Source organism: Oncorhynchus masou, chromosome 15, assembly GCF_036934945.1.
Source record: "Oncorhynchus masou masou isolate Uvic2021 chromosome 15, UVic_Omas_1.1, whole genome shotgun sequence".
NCBI lineage: Eukaryota > Metazoa > Chordata > Actinopteri > Salmoniformes > Salmonidae > Oncorhynchus > Oncorhynchus masou.
The window spans coordinates 72,345,170-72,364,776 of record NC_088226.1 but is presented as its reverse complement, the minus strand read 5'-3'; the positions used below and the strand labels follow the sequence as shown (position 1 = coordinate 72,364,776).

Here is a 19,607-nt window from a genome sequence, read left to right as displayed (position 1 = left end):
TAACACAGTGGCGGTCGGTACCGTTTAAGATCAGGGGCGAGTATGACCCATAACACAGTGGCGGTCGGTACCGTTTAAGATCAGGGGCGAGTACGACCCATAACACAGTGGCGGTCGGTACCGTTTAAGATCAGGGGCGAGTACGACCGTTTAAGATCAGGGGCGAGTACGACCCATTACACAGTGGCGGTCGGTACCGTTTAAGATCAGGGGTGAGTACGACCCATAACACTGTGGCGGTCGGTACCGTTTAAGATCAGGGGCGAGTACGACCCATAACACAGTGGCGGTCGGTACCGTTTAAGATCAGGGGCGAGTACGACCCATAACACAGTGGCGGTCGGTACCGTTTAAGATCAGGGGCGAGTACGACCGTTTAAGATCAGGGGTGAGTACGACCCATAACACAGTGGCGGTCGGTACCGTTTAAGATCAGGGGCGAGTACGACCCATAACACAGTGGCGGTCGGTACCGTTTAAGATCAGGGGCGAGTACGACCCATAACACAGTGGCGGTCGGTACCGTTTAAGATCAGGGGCGAGTACGACCCATAACACAGTGGCGGTCGGTACCGTTTAAGATCAGGGGCGAGTACGACCGTTTAAGATCAGGGGTGAGTACGACCCATAACACAGTGGCGGTCGGTACCGTTTAAGATCAGGGCGAGTACGACCCATAACACAGTGGCGGTCCGTACCGTTTAAGATCAGGGGCGAGTGCGACCCATAACACAGTGTCGGTCGGTACCGTTGAAGATCAGGGGCGAGTACAACCCATAACACAGTGGCGGTCGGTACCGTTTAAGATCAGAGGCGAGTACGACCCATAACGCAGTGGCGGTCGGTACCGTTTAAGATCAGGGGCGAGTACAACCCATAACACAGTGGCGGTCGGTACCGTTTAAGATCAGGGGCGAGTACAACCCATAACACAGTGGCGGTCGGTACCGTTTAAGTTCAGGGGCGAGTACAACCCATAACACAGTGGCGGTCGGTACCGTTTAAGATCAGAGGCGAGTATGACCCATAACACAGTGGCGGTCGGTACCGTTTAAGATCAGGGGCGAGTGAGACCCATAACACAGTGTCGGTCGGTACCGTTGAAGATCAGGGGCGAGTACAACCCATAACACAGTGGCGGTCGGTACCGTTTAAGATCAGGGGCGAGTACGACCCATAACACAGTGGCGGTCGGTACCGTTTAAGATCAGAGGCGAGTACGACCCATAACGCAGTGGCGGTCGGTACCGTTTAAGATCAGGGGCGAGTACAACCCATAACACAGTGGCGGTCGGTACCGTTTAAGATCAGGGGCGAGTACGACCCATAACACAGTGGCGGTCCATACCGTTTAAGATCAGGGGCGAGTACGACCCATAACACAGTGGCGGTCGGTACCGTTTAAGATCAGGGGCGAGTACGACCCATAACACAGTGGCGGTCGGTACCGTTTAAGATCAGGGGCGAGTACGACCCATAACACAGTGGCGGTCGGTACCGTTTAAGATCAGGGGCGAGTACGACCCATAACACAGTGGCGGTCCGTACCGTTTAAGATCAGGGGCGAATACGACCCATAACACAGTGGCGGTCCGTACCGTTTAAGATCAGGGGCGAGTACGACCCATAACACAGTGGCGGTCGGTACCGTTTAAGATCAGGGGCGAGTACGACCCATAACACAGTGGCGGTCCGTACCGTTTAAGATCAGGGGCGAGTACGACCCATAACACAGTGGCGGTCGGTACCGTTTAAGATCAGGGGCGAGTACGACCCATAACACAGTGGCGGTCGGTACCGTTTAAGATCAGGGGTGAGTACGACCCATAACACAGTGGCGGTCGGTACCGTTTAAGATCAGGGGCGAGTACGACCCATAACACAGTGGTGGTCGGTACCGTTTAAGATCAGGGGCGAGTACGACCCATAACACAGTGGCGGTCGGTACCGTTTAAGATCAGGGGCGAGTACGACCCATAACACAGTGGCGGTCGGTACCGTTTAAGATCAGGGGCGAGTACGACCCATAACACAGTGGCGGTCGGTACCGTTTAAGATCAGGGGCGAGTACGACCCATAACACAGTGGTGGTCGGTACCGTTTAAGATCAGGGGCGAGTACGACCCATAACACAGTGGCGGTCGGTACCGTTTAAGATCAGGGGCGAGTACGACCCATAACACAGTGGCGGTCCGTACCGTGTAAGATCAGGGGAGAGTACGACCCATAACACAGTGGCGGTCGCTACCGTTTAAGATCAGGGGCGAGTGCGACCGTTTAAGATCAGGGGCGAGTACGACCCATAACACAGTGGCGGTCCGTACCGTTTAAGATCAGGTGGGGACGATATATATATATTTTAATGAGCATTGCCTTATTTCTATTACAGCATATTGGGTGACTGCCATTCATATTCCATTCACCCAGCTCATTATTATCATCGATAGGTTTAGGCTACGACATGATACTAGAATGTTCCCTGTACCCATCATGAGTTGCTACAACCTAGTAGGTACACACAGGTCGAGAGGATTTTGAGTAGTCAAGGTGACAGACAGAGACACATTCAATACCTCCTTGTACCCTCTGGCCTGCATCTAGCTGAGACATAAACTGAACAAGTTCCACAGACATGTGACTAACAGAAATGGAATAATGTGTCCCTGAACAAAGGGGGGGTCAAAATCAAAAGTAACAGTATCTGGTGTGGCCACCAGCTGCATTAAGTACTGCAGTGCATCTCCTCCTCATGGACTGCACCAGATTTGCCAGTTCTTGCTGTGAGATGTAACCCCACACTTCCACCAAGGCACCTGCAAGTTCCCGGACATTTCTGGGGGGAATGGCCCTAGCCCTCACCCTCCGATCCAACAGGTCCCAGACGTGCTCAATGGGATTGAGATCCGGGCTCTTCGCTGGCCATGGCAGAACACTGACATTCCTGTCTTGCAGGAAATCACACACAGAACGAGCAGTACGGCTGGTGGCATTGTCATGCTGGAGGGTCATGTCAGGATGAGCCTGCAGGAAGGGTACCACATGAGGGAGGAGGATGTCTTCCCTGTAACACACAGCGTTGAGATTGAGCTTGTTGCAGGCAGTCTGATGATGCCCCAGACCATGACGGACCCTCCACCTCCAAATCGATCCCACTCCAGAGTACAGGCCAGGTGTAACGCTCATTCCTTTGATGATAAATGTGAGTCCGACCATCACCCCTGGTGAGACAAAACCACGTCTTGTCAGAGAAGACCACTGTCTTGTCCAGCGACGGTGGGTTTGTGCCCGTAGGTGACGTTGTTGCCGGTGATGTCTGGTGAGGATCTGCCTTACAACAGGCCTACAAGCCCTCAGTCCAGCCTCTCTCAGCCTGTTGTGGACAGTCTGAGCACTGATGGAGGGATTGTGCGGTCCTGGTGTAACTCGGACAGTTGTTGTTGCCATCCTGTACCTGTCCCGCAGGTGTGATGTTGGGATGTACCGATCCTGTGCAGATGTTGTTCCACGTGGTCTGCCACTGCCAGGATGATCAGCTGTCTGTCCTGTCTCCCTGCAGCGCTGTCTTAGGCATCTCACGGTACAGACATTGCAATTATTTGCCCTGGCCACATCTGCAGTCCTCATGCCTCCTTGCAGCATGCCTAAAGCACGTTGACACAGATGAGCAGGGAACCTGGGCATCTTTCTTTTGGTGTTTATCAGAGTCAGTAGAAAGACCTCTTTAGTGTCCTAAGTTTTTATAACTGTGACCTTAATTGCCTACCGTCTGTAAGCTGTTAGTGTCTTAATGACCGTTCCACAGGTGCATGTTCATTAATTGTTAATGGTTCATTGAACAAGCATGGGAAACAGTGTTTAAACCCTTTACAATGAAGATCTGTGAAGTTATTTGGATTTTTACTAATTAAATTATTATTATTATATTATTAATTATAAAGACGGGGTTCTGATAAAGGGACGTTTCTTTTTTTTTGCTGAGTTCATATGACTCTGAGCTGAAGAAGTAGCTGTTTTATTTATGGCCAGATATCTCTGCTTTATGTGGACACACACCACAGCAAGGCTCCGATCCTCTCACAGAGTGTAGCTCGCAGTTTTACGTCCCGGAAAAAAATTCCCTCCTTTTCCCCTCATCTACCCTCATCTACCCCCGCCGTCCCTCTGTGAAGGTCATCTATAAGGAAAGTCTTGGGGTGAGGTCGCTCTTCCGTTGAGAACTAACGACAGCCGTCGTTTCACATCTCTTTTTTATTTTTTTTTGCAGCGCCATTGTGTGCTTTATGGTGTGTAGCGAAGCGGAATCACTGTGGCAACGTGTTGTTGACCCTGGATCTTACAGTACACACACACACACACACACACACACACACACACACACACACACACACACACACACACACACACACACACACACACACACACACACACACACACAGTACTGGAATAGGATGATGACTGGGACATGACAGAAATACAAACATCAGACCTGGGTTCAAATACTATTCGAAATCATTTCAAATACTTTATCTGGGCTAGATTGAGCTTGCCTGAGTTAATAGAGCAACAGATCCAGTCTCAACACTGTTCAAACCCATCTGGCACTCCAGTGAGTAAACACTCCCAAAAGTATTTTGAAATATTTGGAATAATGTTTGAACCCAAGCGGGTCTGATATCAACGTCCTAACGCTCTCGTTCAGTCTGGTGTTCAGTGAAGCCAGACAGAATCCACTCACAGTGAAGCAGTAATGCTCCTGGCTGTTGAGTCAATAAAAGAACACTTTGATAATGTACAAACATAGAAAAACAACAACAAAAAAACATTTTGTATTCTAGACGTAATGTTTCGAGAGCTTTCAACACATTTCTTCTCTCATTAACTATTAAAAAAAAAAATGTTATAATGCACTTTGATTGTAAATAGTGCATTCTACTGGGAGACTATGCCCAAAAAATGGTATTTGTTTATTCAAATTCCTTCTAAATTTAACATGTTTTTTGTTTATTTATTGTTGTTTATTATTGTTGTTTATTTAACGAGGCAGGTCAGTTAAGAACAAATTCTTATTTACAATGACGGCCTACTTGGAACAGTGGGTTAACTGCCTTGTTCAGGGGCAGAATGACAGATTTGTTCCTTGTCAGCTCAGGGATTCAATCTAGCAACCTTTCAGTTACTAGTACAACACTCTAACTACTAGACTACCTGCCACCTCTACACTCTAACCACTAGGCTACCTGCCACCTCTACACTCTAACCACTAGGCTACCTGCCACCTCTACACTCTAAACACTAGACTACCCTGCCACCTCTACACTCTAACCACTAGACTACCCTGCCACCTCTACACTCTAACCACTAGGCTACCTGCCACCTCTACACTCTAACCACTAGGCTACCTGCCTCCTCTACACTCTAACCACTAGGCTACCTGCCTCCTCTACACTCTAACCACTAGGCTACCTGCCTCCTCTACACTCTAACCACTAGGCTACCCTGCCACCTCTACACTCTAACCACTAGGCTACCTGCCACCTCTACACTCTAACCACTAGGCTACCTGCCTCCTCTACACTCTAACCACTAGGCTACCTGCCTCCTCTACACTCTAACCACTAGGCTACCTGCCACCTCTACACTCTAACCACTAGGCTACCTGCCACCTCTACACTCTAACCACTAGGCTACCTGCCACCTCTACACTCTAACCACTAGGCTACCTGCCTCCTCTACACTCTAACCACTAGGCTACCCTGCCACCTCTACACTCTAACCACTAGGCTACCTGCCACCTCTACACTCTAACCACTAGACTACCTGCCACCTCTACACTCTAACCACTAGGCTACCTGCCACCTCTACACTCTAACCACTAGGCTACCTGCCTCCTCTACACTAACCACTAGAGTATAGGGGTGGCAATAAAATGAAAATTAATTACTTAAAAATCATACAATGTGAATTTCTGGATTTTTGTTTTAGATTCCGTCTCTCACAGTTGAAGTGTACATATGATAAAAATTTCAGGCCTCTACATGTTTTGTAAGTAGGAGAACCTGCAAAATCGGCAGTGTGTCACATACTTGTTCTCTCCTCTCTACTGTATATAACTTCTCTACTGTATGTAGCCTCTCTACTGTATATAACCTCTCTACTGTAATATCCTCTCTACTGTATATAGCCTCTCTACTGTATATAGCCTCTCTACTGTATATAGCCTCTACTGTATATAGCCTCTACTGTATATAACCTCTCTACTGTATATATCCTCTCTACTGTAAATAGCCTCTCTACTGTATATAGCCTCTCTACTGTATATAGCCTCTCTACTGTATATAGCCTCTCTACTGTATTAAGCCTCTCTACTGTATATAGCCTCTCTACTGTATATAGCCTCTCTACTGTATATAACCTCTCTACTGTATATAGCCTCTACTGTATATAGCCTCTCTACTGTATATAACCTCTCTACTGTATATAACCTCTCTACTGTATGTAGCCTCTCTACTGTATATAGCCTCTCTACTGTATATAACCTCTCTACTGTATATAACCTCTACTGTATATAGCCTCTCTACTGTATATAGCCTCTCTACTGTATATAACCTCTCTACTGTATATAGCCTCTCTACTGTTATAGCCTCTCTACTGTATGTAGCCTTTCTACTGTATATAACCTCTCTACTGTATATAACCTCTCTACTGTATGTAGCCTCTCTACTGTATATAGCCTCTCTACTGTATATAGCCTCTCTACTGTATGTAGCCTCTCTACTGTATAGAGCCTCTCTACTGTATATAGCCTCTCTACTGTATGTAGCCTCTCTACTGTATAGAGCCTCTCTACTGTATGTAGCCTCTCTACTGTATGTAGCCTCTCTACTGTATGTAGCCTCTCTACTGTATGTAGCCTCTCTACTGTATATAGCCTCTCTACTGTATGTAGCATCTCTACTGTATGTAGCCTCTCTACTGTATATAGCCTCTCTACTGTATATTGCCTCTCTACTGTATGTAGCCTCTCTACTGTATATAGCCTCTCTACTGTATGTAGCCTCTCTACTGTATGTAGCCTCTCTACTGTATGTAGCCTCTACTGTATGTAGCCGCTCTACTGTATATAGCCTCTCTACTGTATATAGCCTCTCTACTGTATGTAGCCTCTCTACTGTATGTAGCCTCTCTACTGTATATAGCCTCTACTGTATATAGCCTCTACTGTATATAGCCTCTCTACTGTATGTAACCTCTCTACTGTATGTAGCCTCTCTACTGTATGTAGCCTCTCTACTGTATATAGCCTCTCTACTTTATATATATAAATATAACACTGTATATAGATAATAATGTATTGTTTTGGAACATCTGATGTAATGTTTATTGTGCATTTGTTATTGTTGATTTCACTTTTGTTTATTATCTTCTTTCACCTGCTTTGGTAATGTAAACACATGTTTCCCATGAAGACCTTCAATTGAAATGGAATATATCTCTAATATAATAATATATCTGTAATTCAGACAAACTAGTCCAGTAGAATAATGCTAATCTAACTCTCTCTCTGTCTCTCTCTCTCTGTATCTCTCTGTCTCTCTCTCTGTCTCTCTCTCTCCCTGTATCAATTCAATTCAAGGGGCTTTATTGGCATGGGAAACATGTGTTAACATTGCCAAAGCAAGTAAGGTATATAATATATAAAGTGAAATAAACAATAAAAATTAACAGTAGACATCACACATACAGAAGTTTCAAAACAATAAAGACATTACAAATGTCGTATTATATATATATATACAGTGTTTTTACAATGTACAAATGGTAAAGGACACAAGATAAAATAAATAAGCATAGATATGGGTTGTATTTACAATGGTGTTTGTTCCTCACTGGTTGCCCTTTTCTCGTGGCAACAGGTCACAAATCTTGCTGCTCTGATGGCACACTGTGGAATTTCACCCAGTAGATATGGGAGTTTTTCAAAATTGGATTTGTTTTCGAATTCTTTGTGGATCTGTGTAATCTGAGGGAAATATGTCTCTCTAATATGGTCATACATTGGGCAGGAGGTTAGGAAGTGCAGCTCAGTTTCCACCTCATTTTGTGGGCAGTGAGCACATAGCCTGTCTTCTCTTGAGAGCCATGTCTGCCTACGGCGGCCTTTCTCAATAGCAAGGCTATGCTCGCTGAGTCTGTACATAGTCAAAGCTTTCCTTAATTTTGGGTCAGTCACAGTGGTCAGGTATTCTGCCGCTGTGTACTCTCTGTTTAGGGCCAAATAGCATTCTAGTTTGCTCTGTTTTTTTGTTAATTCTTTCCAATGTGTCAAGTAATTATCTTTTTGTTTTCTCATGATTTGGTTGGGTCTAATTGTGCTGCTGTCCTGGGGCTCTGTAGGGTGTGTTTGTGAACAGAGCCCCAGGACCAGCTTGCTTAGGGGACTTTTCTCCAGGTTCATCTCTCTGTAGGTGATGGCTTTGTTGTGGAAGGTTTGGGAATCGCTTCCTTTTAGGTGGTTATAGAATTTAACAGCTCTTTTCTGGATTTTGATAATTAGTGGGTATCGGCCTAATTCTGCTCTGCATGCATTATTTGGTGTTCTACGTTGTACACGGAGGATATTTTTGCAGGATTCTGCGTGCAGAGTCTCAATTTGGTGTTTGTCCCATTTTGTGAAGTCTTGGTTGGTGAGCGGACCCCAGTCCTCACAACCATAAAGGGCAATGGGCTCTATGACTGATTGAAGTATTTTTAGCCAAATCCTAATTGGTATGTTGAAATTTATGTTCCTTTTGATGGCATAGAAGGCCCTTCTTGCCTTGTCTCTCAGATCGTCACAGCTTTGTGGAAGTTCTCTATCTCTCTCTGTCTCTCTCTATGTCTCTCTCTCTCTCTCTCTGTCTCTCTGTCTCTGTCTCTCTCTCTCTCTCTCTCTCTGTCTCTCTGTCTCTGTCTCTCTCTCTCTCTCTCTCTCTCTCTCTCTCTCACTGTCTCTCTCTCTGTCTCTATCTCTCTCTCTCTCTCTCTGTCTCTATCTCTCTCTCTCTCTCTGTCTCTGTCTCTCTCTCTCTCTCTCTCACTGTCTCTCTCTCTGTCTCTATCTCTCTCTGTCTCTCTCTGTCTCTCTGTCTCTCTCTCTCTCTCTCTGTCTCTCTCTCTGTCTCACTGTCTCTCTCACTGTCTCTCTCTCTGTCTCTATCTCTCTCTCTGTCTCTCTGTCTCTGTCTCTCTCTCTCTCTCTCTCTCTCTCTCTCTCTCACTGTCTCTCTCTCTGTCTCTATCTCTCTCTGTCTCTCTCTGTCTCTGTCTCTCTCTCTCTCTCTGTCTCTATCTCTCTCTATCTCTCTCTCTCTGTCTCTGTCTCTCTCTCTCTCTCTCACTGTCTCTCTCACTGTCTGTATCTCTCTCTGTATCTCTCTCTCTCCTCCCCCAGGAGCCTGTTCTTATGAAGTACCTGGAGGAGGTTCCAGAGTGGTTGTCCCACTATGCCCAGCCTGTTAAGACCTCCTGTTACCCCACCTGGGCCTGTTTCCTGGACACCTTCCTGAGACAAGGTCTCACACACACCCACGCAGGGACGGATGGACACACACACAGGGACGAATACGCAATGCATACATCGCATTTACACACGCACACACACACACACGCACACGCACACGCACATATATATATATACAAGCACCACTATGTGTGCACAGCGAAGGCCAACGAAAGGTTCTGATTTGAATACAGTCATTCTTATTCCTTAGACCTTTTTATAATTGCCCAAATGTGTCCAATCTGAATATGTGAATGGACAGAATGAATCTATTATTCTGATGGTCCCTTGAATGATGATGAACAGCTGCTCCTGGCAGCATCTCTGTAAGGATGTGTTCCAAACGGCGCCCTACCCCCTCTATAGTGCACTCCTTTTGACCAGAGCTATGGTCAAAAGTAGTGCACTGCAAAGGGATTAGGGTGCCATTTGGGACATTGCCTCAATGTCAGTTTGGGGGAAAAGAGATCAGGTGTCAGTTGGTTTAAAAAAATATATTTTATCGTTTCTCTGTTTTCACTCAAACTCAACTTCCTCGTTATTACTATTTATATTTTTCTGTACCCCTCCGCCTCTTCCTCCCCATCCCCTCCTCTTCCTGCCCATCCTCGCCTCTTCCTCCCCATCCTCGCCTCTTCCTCCCCATCCCCTCCTCTTCCTGCCCATCCTCGCCTCTTCCTCCCCATCCTCGCCTCTTCCTCCCCATCCCCTCCTTTTCCTGCCCATCCTCGCCTCTTCCTCCCCATCCTCACCTCTTCCTCCCCATCCCCTCCTCTTCCTCCCCATCCCCTCCCCTTCCTCCCCATCCCCTCCTCTTCCTCCCCATCCCCTCCCCTTCCTCCCCATCCCCTCCTTTTCCTCCCCACCCCATCCTCTTCCTCACCATCCCCTCCCCTTCCTCCCCATCCCCCCCTCTTCCTCCCCATCCCCTCCCCTTCCTCCCCATCCCCTCCTCTTCCTCCCCACCCCATCCTCTTCCTCCCCATCCCCTCCTCCTCTTCCTCCCCACCCCATCCTCTTCCTCACCATCCCCTCCCCTTCCTCCCCATCCCCTCCTCTTCCTCCCCACCCCATCCTCTTCCTCCCCATCCTCTTCCTCACCATCCCCTCCCCTTCCTCCCCATCCCCTCCTCTTCCTCCCCATCCCCTCCCCTTCCTCCCCATCCCCTCCTCTTCCTCCCCATCCCCTCCTCTTCCTCCCCATCTCCTCCTCTTCCTCCCCATCCCCTCCTCTTCCTCCTCATCCCCTCCTGCTACTCCACATTTTCATTCTCCTCATTCTCCTCCCTCTGCCACTTCTCACCCCCTCATTCAACCTCATTCTCCTCCCTCTGCCACTTCTCACCCCCTCATTCTCCTCCTCCTCCTCCCCCTGTCACTTCTCACCCCCTCATTCTCCTCCTCCTCCTCCCCCTGCCACTTCTCACCCCCTCATTCTCCTCCTCCTCCTCCCCCTGTCACTTCTCACCCCCTCATTCTCCTCCTCCTCCTCCCCCTGTCACTTCTCACCCCCTCATTCTCCTCCTCCTCCTCCCCCTGCCACTTCTCACCCCCTCATTCTCCTCCTCCTCCTCCCCCTGTCACTTCTCACCCCCTCATTCTCCTCCTCCTCCTCCCCCTGTCACTTCTCACCCCCTCATTCTCCTCCTCCTCCTCCCCCTGTCACTTCTCACCCCCTCATTCTCCTCCTCCTCCTCCCCCTGTCACTTCTCACCCCCTCATTCTCCTCCTCCTCCTCCCCCTGTCACTTCTTACCCCCTCATTCTCCTCCTTCTCCTCCCCCTGCCACTTCTCACCCCCTCATTCTCCTCCTCCTCCTCCCCCTGTCACTTCTCACCCCCTCATTCTCCTCCTTCTCCTCCCTCTGCCACTTCTCACCCCCTCATTCTCCTCCTCCTCCTCCCCCTGTCACTTCTCACCCCCTCATTCTCCTCCTCCTCCTCCCCCTGTCACTTCTCACCCCCTCATTCTCCTCCTCCTCCTCCCCCTGTCACTTCTCACCCCTCATTCTCCTCCTCCTCCTCCCCCTGTCACTTCTCACCCCCTCATTCTCCTCCTCCTCCTCCCCCTGCCACTTCTCACCCCCTCATTCTCCTCCTCCTCCTCCCCCTGTCACTTCTCACCCCCTCATTCTCCTCCTCCTCCTCCCCCTGTCACTTCTCACCCCCTCATTCTCCTCCTCCTCCTCCCCCTGTCACTTCTCACCCCCTCATTCTCCTCCTCCTCCTCCCCCTGCCACTTCTCACCCCCTCATTCTCCTCCTCCTCCTCCCCCTGCCACTTCTCACCCCCTCATTCTCCTCCTCCTCCTCCCCCTGCCACTTCTCACCCCCTCATTCTCCTCCTTCTCCTCCCCTGCCACTTCTCACCCCCTCATTCTCCTCCTCCTCCTCCCCGGTCACTTCTCACCCCCTCATTCTCCTCTTCCTCCTCCCCCTGCCACTTCTCACCCCCTCATTCTCCTCCTCCTCCTCCCCCTGCCACTTCTCACCCCCTCATTCTCCTCTTCCTCCTCCCCCTGCCACTTCTCACCCCCTCATTCTCCTCCTCCTCCTCCCCCTGCCACTTCTCACCCCCTCTTTCTCCTCCTCCTCCTCCCCCTGTCACTTCTCACCCCTCATTCTCCTCCTCCTCCTCCCCCTGTCACTTCTCACCCCCTCATTCTCCTCCTCCTCCTCCCCCTGTCACTTCTCACCCCCTCATTCTCCTCTTCCTCCTCCCCCTGCCACTTCTCACCCCCTCATTCTCCTCCTCCCCCTGCCACTTCTCACCCCCTCATTCTCCTCCTCCTCCTCCCCCTGCCACTTCTCACCCCCTCATTCTCCTCCTCCCCCTGCCACTTCTCACCCCCTCATTCTCCTCCTCCTCCTCCCCTGTCACTTCTCACCCCCTCATTCTCCTCTTCCTCCTCCCTCTGCCACTTCTCACCCCCTCATTCTCCTCCTCCTCCTCCCCCTGCCACTTCTCACGCCCTCATTCTCCTCCTCCTCCCTCTGCCACTTCTCACCCCCTCATTCTCCTCCTCCCCCTGCCACTTCTCACGCCCTCATTCTCCTCCTCCTCCTCCCCCTGTCACTTCTCACCCCCTCATTCTCCTCCTTCTCCTCCCTCTGCCACTTCTCACCCCCTCTTCCTCCTCCCCAATCCCCCCCCCCCCTCCAGGTGGTGTAGTGGAGGGATACCCCCCCTCAGACAGTGTTACCTGTCTTACAGTAGACCTGCTGCTGCAGCCAGACGGGGAGATCACCGTGCTGTCCTGTGGAGACCAGCTCCACGGCCCCAGGTAGGCAGCCTAGAGGTTAGAGGTCACCGTGCTGTCCTGTGGAGACCAGCTCCACGGCCCCAGGTAGGCAGCCTAGAGGTTAGAGGTCACCGTGCTGTCCTGTGGAGACCAGCTCCACAGCCCCAGGTAGGCAGCCTAGAGGTTAGAGGTCACCGTGCTGTCCTGTGGAGACCAGCTCCACGGCCCCAGGTAGGCAGCCTAGAGGTTAGAGGTCACCGTGCTGTCCTGTGGAGACCAGCTCCACAGCCCCAGGTAGGCAGCCTAGAGGTTAGAGGTCACCGTGCTGTCCTGTGGAGACCAGCTCCACGGCCCCAGGTAGGCAGCCTAGAGGTTAGAGGTCACCGTGCTGTCCTGTGGAGACCAGCTCCACGGCCCCAGGTAGGCAGCCTAGAGGTTAGAGGTCACCGTGCTGTCCTGTGGAGACCAGCTCCACAGCCCCAGGTAGGCAGCCTAGAGGTTAGAGATCACCGTGCTGTCCTGTGGAGACCAGCTCCACGGCCCCAGGTAGGCAGCCTAAAGGTTAGAGGTCACCGTGCTGTCCTGTGGAGACCAGCTCCACGGCCCCAGGTAGGCAGCCTAGAGGTTAGAGGTCACCGTGCTGTCCAGTGGAGACCAGCTCCACGGCCCCAGGTAAGCAGCCTAGAGGTTAGAGGTCACCGTGCTGTCCTGTGGAGACCAGCTCCACGGCCCCAGGTAGGAAGCCTAGAGGTTAGAGGTCACCGTGCTGTCCTGTGGAGACCAGCTCCACGGCCCCAGGTAGGCAGCCTAGAGGTTAGAGGTCACCGTGCTGTCCTGTGGAGACCAGCTCCACGGCCCCAGGTAGGCAGCCTAGAGGTTAGAGGTCACCGTGCTGTCCTGTGGAGACCAGCTCCACGGCCCCAGGTAGGCAGCCTAGAGGTTAGAGGTCACCGTGCTGTCCTGTGGAGACCAGCTCCACGGCCCCAGGTAGGCAGCCTAGAGGTTAGAGGTCACCGTGCTGTCCTGTGGAGACCAGCTCCACGGCCCCAGGTAGGCAGCCTAGAGGTTAGAGGTCACCGTGCTGTCCTGTGGAGACCAGCTCCACGGCCCCAGGTAGGCAGCCTAGAGGTTAGAGGTCACCGTGCTGTCCTGTGGAGACCAGCTCCACGGCCCCAGGTAGGCAGCCTAAAGGTTAGAGGTCACCGTGCTGTCCTGTGGAGACCAGCTCCACGGCCCCAGGTAGGCAGCCTAGAGGTTAGAGGTCACCGTGCTGTCCTGTGGAGACCAGCTCCACGGCCCCAGGTAGGCAGCCTAAAGGTTAGAGGTCACCGTGCTGTCCTGTGGAGACCAGCTCCACGGCCCCAGGTAGGCAGCCTAAAGGTTAGAGGTCACCGTGCTGTCCTGTGGAGACCAGCTCCACGGCCCCAGGTAGGCAGCCTAAAGGTTAGAGGTCACCGTGCTGTCCTGTGGAGACCAGCTCCACGGCCCCAGGTAGGCAGCCTAAAGGTTAGAGGTCACCGTGCTGTCCTGTGGAGACCAGCTCCACGGCCCCAGGTAGGCAGCCTAGAGGTTAGAGGTCACCGTGCTGTCCTGTGGAGACCAGCTCCACGGCCCCAGGTAGGCAGCCTAGAGGTTAGAGGTCACCGTGCTGTCCTGTGGAGACCAGCTCCACGGCCCCAGGTAGGCAGCCTAGAGGTTAGAGGTCACCGTGCTGTCCTGTGGAGACCAGCTCCACGGCCCCAGGTAGGCAGCCTAGAGGTTAGAGGTCACCATGCTGTCCTGTGGAGACCAGCTCCACGGCCCCAGATAGGCAGCCTAGAGGTTAGAGGTCACCGTGCTGTCCTGTGGAGACCAGCTCCACGGCCCCAGGTAGGCAGCCTAGAGGTTAGAGGTCACCGTGCTGTCCTGTGGAGACCAGCTCCACGGCCCCATGTAGGCAGCCTAGAGGTTAGAGGTCACCGTGCTGTCCTGTGGAGACCAGCTCCACGGCCCCAGGTAGGCAGCCTAGAGGTTAGAGGTCACCGTGCTGTCCTGTGGAGACCAGCTCCACGGCCCCAGGTAGGCAGCCTAGAGGTTAGAGGTCACCGTGCTGTCCTGTGGAGACCAGCTCCACGGCCCCAGGTAGGCAGCCTAGAGGTTAGAGGTCACCGTGCTGTCCTGTGGAGACCAGCTCCACGGCCCCAGGTAGGCAGCCTAGAGGTTAGAGGTCACCGTGCTGTCCTGTGGAGACCAGCTCCACGGCCCCAGGTAGGCAGCCTAAAGGTTAGAGGTCACCGTGCTGTCCTGTGGAGACCAGCTCCACGGCCCCAGGTAGGCAGCCTAGAGGTTAGAGGTCACCGTGCTGTCCTGTGGAGACCAGCTCCACGGCCCCAGGTAGGCAGCCTAGAGGTTAGAGGTCACCGTGCTGTCCTGTTGAGACCAGCTCCACGGCCCCAGATAGGCAGCCTAGAGGTTAGAGGTCACCAGGTAGGCAGCCTAGAGGTTAGAGGTCACCAGGTAGGCAGCCTAGAGGTTAGAGGTCACCGTGCAGCCTAGAGGTTAGAGGTCACCGTGCCTAGAGGTTAGAGAGTTGGTCCAGCAACCGGACTTCTGACAGGAAGTGAGCTGGAAATCCAAGTGTCGCTGGGATTAAATTTGAGATGACATCTCCTGCCGTTGTACCCTTCGTGAACTGAACCCCTAAAACTCCTCTGCCTCAACCTCTCCAACCTGTGTCTGAGTATGTGTGTTTCTCAAGGGTTGTAATAAAGCAGAGGACACATTTATTTACATTGGACAGCTTCTTCCTCTTCTTCCTCTTCTTCCTCTTCTTCTTCTGTCAGTGAGTTGGAGACTGCAGGATCCTCAGTGCCTCAAACCTCTGTGTGTCCTGATGCCCTGCACACCCTCTGTCTCCGTGTGGGACAGGCCTGTCTTCAACGCCACATCATCGGACATGTCTCTATGGACCTGGCCACATTCCTGGACCCTAGGACACTGGAGCAGCAGGTAGGACAGACAGGGAGGCCCTGGGGCACTGGAGCAGCAGCTAGGAGAGATGGGGAGGCCCTAGGATACTGAAGCAGCAGGTAGGAGAGACAGGGAGGCCCTAGGACACTGGAGCAGCAGGTAGGAGAGACAGGGAGGCCCTAGGACACTGAAGCAGCAGCTTGGAGAGATGGGGAGGCCCTAGGACACTGGAGCAGCAGCTTGGAGAGATGGGGAGGCCCTAGGACACTGGAGCAGCAGCTTGGAGAGATGGGGAGGCCCTAGGACACTGGAGCAGCAGCTTGGAGAGATGGGGAGGCCCTAGGACACTGGAGCAGCAGCTTGGAGAGATGGGGAGGCCCTAGGACACTGAAGCAGCAGGTAGGAGAGACAGGGAGGCCCTAGGACACTGGAGCAGCAGCTTGGAGAGATGGGGAGGCCCTAGGACACTGAAGCAGCAGGTAGGAGAGATAGGGAGGCCCTAGGACACTGGAGCAGCAGGTAGGAGAGACAGGGAGGCCCTAGGACACTGGAGCAGCAGCTTGGAGAGATGGGGAGGCCCTAGGACACTGGAGCAGCAGCTTGGAGAGATGGGGAGGCCCTAGGACACTGAAGCAGCAGGTAGGAGAGACAGGGAGGCCCTAGGACACTGGAGCAGCAGCTTGGAGAGATGGGGAGGCCCTAGGACACTGAAGCAGCAGGTAGGAGAGATAGGGAGGCCCTAGGACACTGGAGCAGCAGGTAGGAGAGACAGGGAGGCCCTAGGACACTGGAGCAGCAGCTTGGAGAGATGGGGAGGCCCTAGGACACTGAAGCAGCAGGTAGGAGAGATAGGGAGGCCCTAGGACACTGGAGCAGCAGGTAGGAGAGACAGGGAGGCCCTAGGACACTGGAGCAGCAGGTAGGAGAGACAGGGATGCCCTAGGACACTGGAGCAGCAGGTAGGAGAGACAGGGATGCCCTAGGACACTGGAGCAGCAGGTAGGAGAGATAGGGAGGCCCTAGGACACTGGAGCAGCAGGTAGGAGAGACAGGGAGGCCCTAGAACACTGGAGCAGCAGCTTGGAGAGATGGGGAGGCCCTAGGACACTGAAGCAGCAGGTAGGAGAGACAGGGAGGCCCTAGGACACTGGAGCAGCAGGTAGGAGAGACAGGGAGGCCCTAGGACACTGGAGCAGCAGGTAGGAGAGACAGGGATGCCCTAGGACACTGGAGCAGCAGCTTGGAGAGATGGGGAGGCCCTAGGACACTGAAGCAGCAGGTAGGAGAGACAGGGAGGCCCTAGGACACTAGAGCAGCAGGTACGAGAGACAGGGAGGCCCTAGGACACTGGAGCAGCAGCTAGGAGAGATGGGGAGGCCCTAGGACACTGAAGCAGCAGGTAGGAGAGACAGGGAGGCCCTAGGACACTGGAGCAGCAGGTAGGAGAGACAGGGAGGCCCTAGGACACTGGAGCAGCAGGTAGGAGAGACAGGGATGCCCTAGGACACTGGAGCAGCAGCTTGGAGAGATGGGGAGGCCCTAGGACACTGAAGCAGCAGGTAGGAGAGACAGGGAGGCCCTAGGACACTAGAGCAGCAGGTACGAGAGACAGGGAGGCCCTAGGACACTGGAGCAGCAGCTAGGAGAGATGGGGAGGCCCTAGGACACTGGAGCAGCAGGTAGGAGAGACAGGGAGGCCCTAGGACACTGGAGCAGCAGGTAGGAGAGACAGGGAGGCCCTAGGACACTATAGCTTAAGGTAGGACAGACAGGGAGGCCCTAGGACACTGGAGCAGCAGGTAGGAGAGACAGGGAGTCCCTAGGACACTGGAGCAGCAGCTAGGAGAGACAGGGAGGCCCTAGGACACTGAAGCAGCAGGTAGGAGAGACAGGGAGGCCCTAGAACACTGAAGCAGCAGGTAGGAGAGACAGGGAGGCCCTAGGACACTGGAGCAGCAGGTAGGAGAGACAGGGAGGTCCTAGGAGACTGGAGCAGCAGGTACGAGAGACAGGGAGGCCCTAGAACACTGGAGCAGCAGGTAGGAGAGACAGGGAGGCCCTAGGACACTGAAGCAGCAGTTAGGAGAGACAGGGTGAAACATACATCGGGAGGTAGTCTCTCATGAGTGTCTAAATGTAATCACTGCCTCCACAACCAGATGTCGAAGCTAGCCAGGGCAGGTTCTGAGATTAGTAGGTAGGTAGCCAGTGGGTTGTTAACTGAACAGATACAGATATAGGATCTTAATTTGAGCCAGTTTCCTGCAGCAACAGGAAATGTAAGTTATATGTGTCTTTCTAGATGTCTTTCTCCCCCCTCCCCCTACTTCTCCAGGATAGATGTCTCTCTCTCCCCCCTCCCCCTACTTCTCCAGGATAGATGTCTCTCTCTCCCCCCTCCCCCTACTTCTCCAGGATAGATGTCTCTCTCTCCCCCCTCCCCCCTCCCCCTACTTCTCCAGGATAGATGTCTCTCTCTCCCCTCCCCCTACTTCTCCAGGATAGATGTCTCTCTCTCCCCCCTCCCCCTACTTCTCCAGGATAGATGTCTCTCTCTCCCCCCTCCCCCTACTTCTCCAGGATAGATGTCTCTCTCTCCCCCCTCCCCCTACTTCTCCAGGATAGATGTCTCTTTCTCCCCCTCCCCCTACTTCTCCAGGATAGATGTCTCTCTCTCTCTCCCCCCCTCCCCCTACTTCTCCAGGATAGATGTCTCTCTCTCTCTCCCCCTCCCCCTACTTCTCCAGGATAGATGTCTCTCTCTCTCCCCCTCCCCCTACTTCTCCAGGATAGATGTCTCTCTCTCCCCCTCCCCCTACTTCTCCAGGATAGATGTCTCTTCTCCTCTCTCTCCCCCTCCCCCCACTTCTCCAGGATAGATGTCTCTCTCTCCCCCTCCCCCTACTTCTCCAGGATAGATGTCTCTCTCTCCCCCTCCCCTACTTCTCCAGGATAGATGTCTCTCTCCCCCCTCCCCTACTTCTCCAGGATAGATGTCTCTCTCCCCCTCCCCCTACTTCTCCAGGATAGATGTCTCTCTCTCCCCTCCCCCTACTTCTCCAGGATAGATGTCTCTCTCTCCCCCTCCCCCTACTTCTCCAGGATAGATGTCTCTTCTCCCCTCCCCCTACTTCTCCAGGATAGATGTCTCTCTCTCCCCCTCCCCCTACTTCTCCAGGATAGATGTCTCTCTCTCCCCCCGCCCCCCCCCCCTACTTCTCCAGGTTAGATGTCTCTCTCTCCCCCCTCCCCCTACTTCTCCAGGATAGATGTCTCTTTCTCTCTCTCTCCCCCCTCCCCCTACTTCTCCAGGATAGATGTCTCTCTCTCCCCCCTCCCCCTACTTCTCCAGGATAGATGTCTCTCTCCCCCTCCCCCTACTTCTCCAGGATAGATGTCTCTCTCCCCCCCCTACTTCTCCCCCTCCCCCTACTTCTCCAGGATAGATGTCTCTCTCTCCCCCTCCCCCTACTTCTCCAGGATAGATGTCTCTCTCTCCCCCTCCCCCTACTTCTCCAGGATAGATGTCTCTCTCTCCCCCTCCCCCTACTTCTCCAGGATAGATGTCTCCCCCTACTTCTCCAGGATAGATGTCCTTTCTCCCCCTCCCCCTACTTCTCCAGGATAGATGTCTCTTTCTCCCCCTCCCCCTACTTCTCCAGGATAGATGTCTCTTTCTCCCCCTCCCCCTACTTCTCCAGGATAGATGTCTCTCTCCCCCTCCCCCTACTTCTCCAGGATAGATGTCTCTCTCCCCCTCCCCCTACTTCTCCAGGATAGATGTCTCTCTCCCCCTCCCCCTACTTCTCCAGGATAGATGTCTCTCTCTCCCCCCTCCCCCCTACTTCTCCAGGATAGATGTCTCTCTCTCCCCCTCCCC

The 19,607-nt window shown here is 52.9% G+C and overlaps 1 protein-coding gene across 1 annotated transcript in view; it reads left to right on the top strand.

Moving 5' to 3' along the window:
- The window catches only part of iqch (IQ motif containing H), a 213,408-nt gene that overhangs the window by 142,443 nt on the left and 51,358 nt on the right, over positions 1-19,607 (top strand). The window contains exons 16-18 of the mRNA XM_064990331.1: positions 9,431-9,551; positions 12,700-12,820; positions 15,601-15,766. Coding sequence (XP_064846403.1) covers positions 9,431-9,551; positions 12,700-12,820; positions 15,601-15,766 — 408 coding nt within the window. The remainder of the gene's footprint in view (positions 1-9,430; positions 9,552-12,699; positions 12,821-15,600; positions 15,767-19,607) is intronic.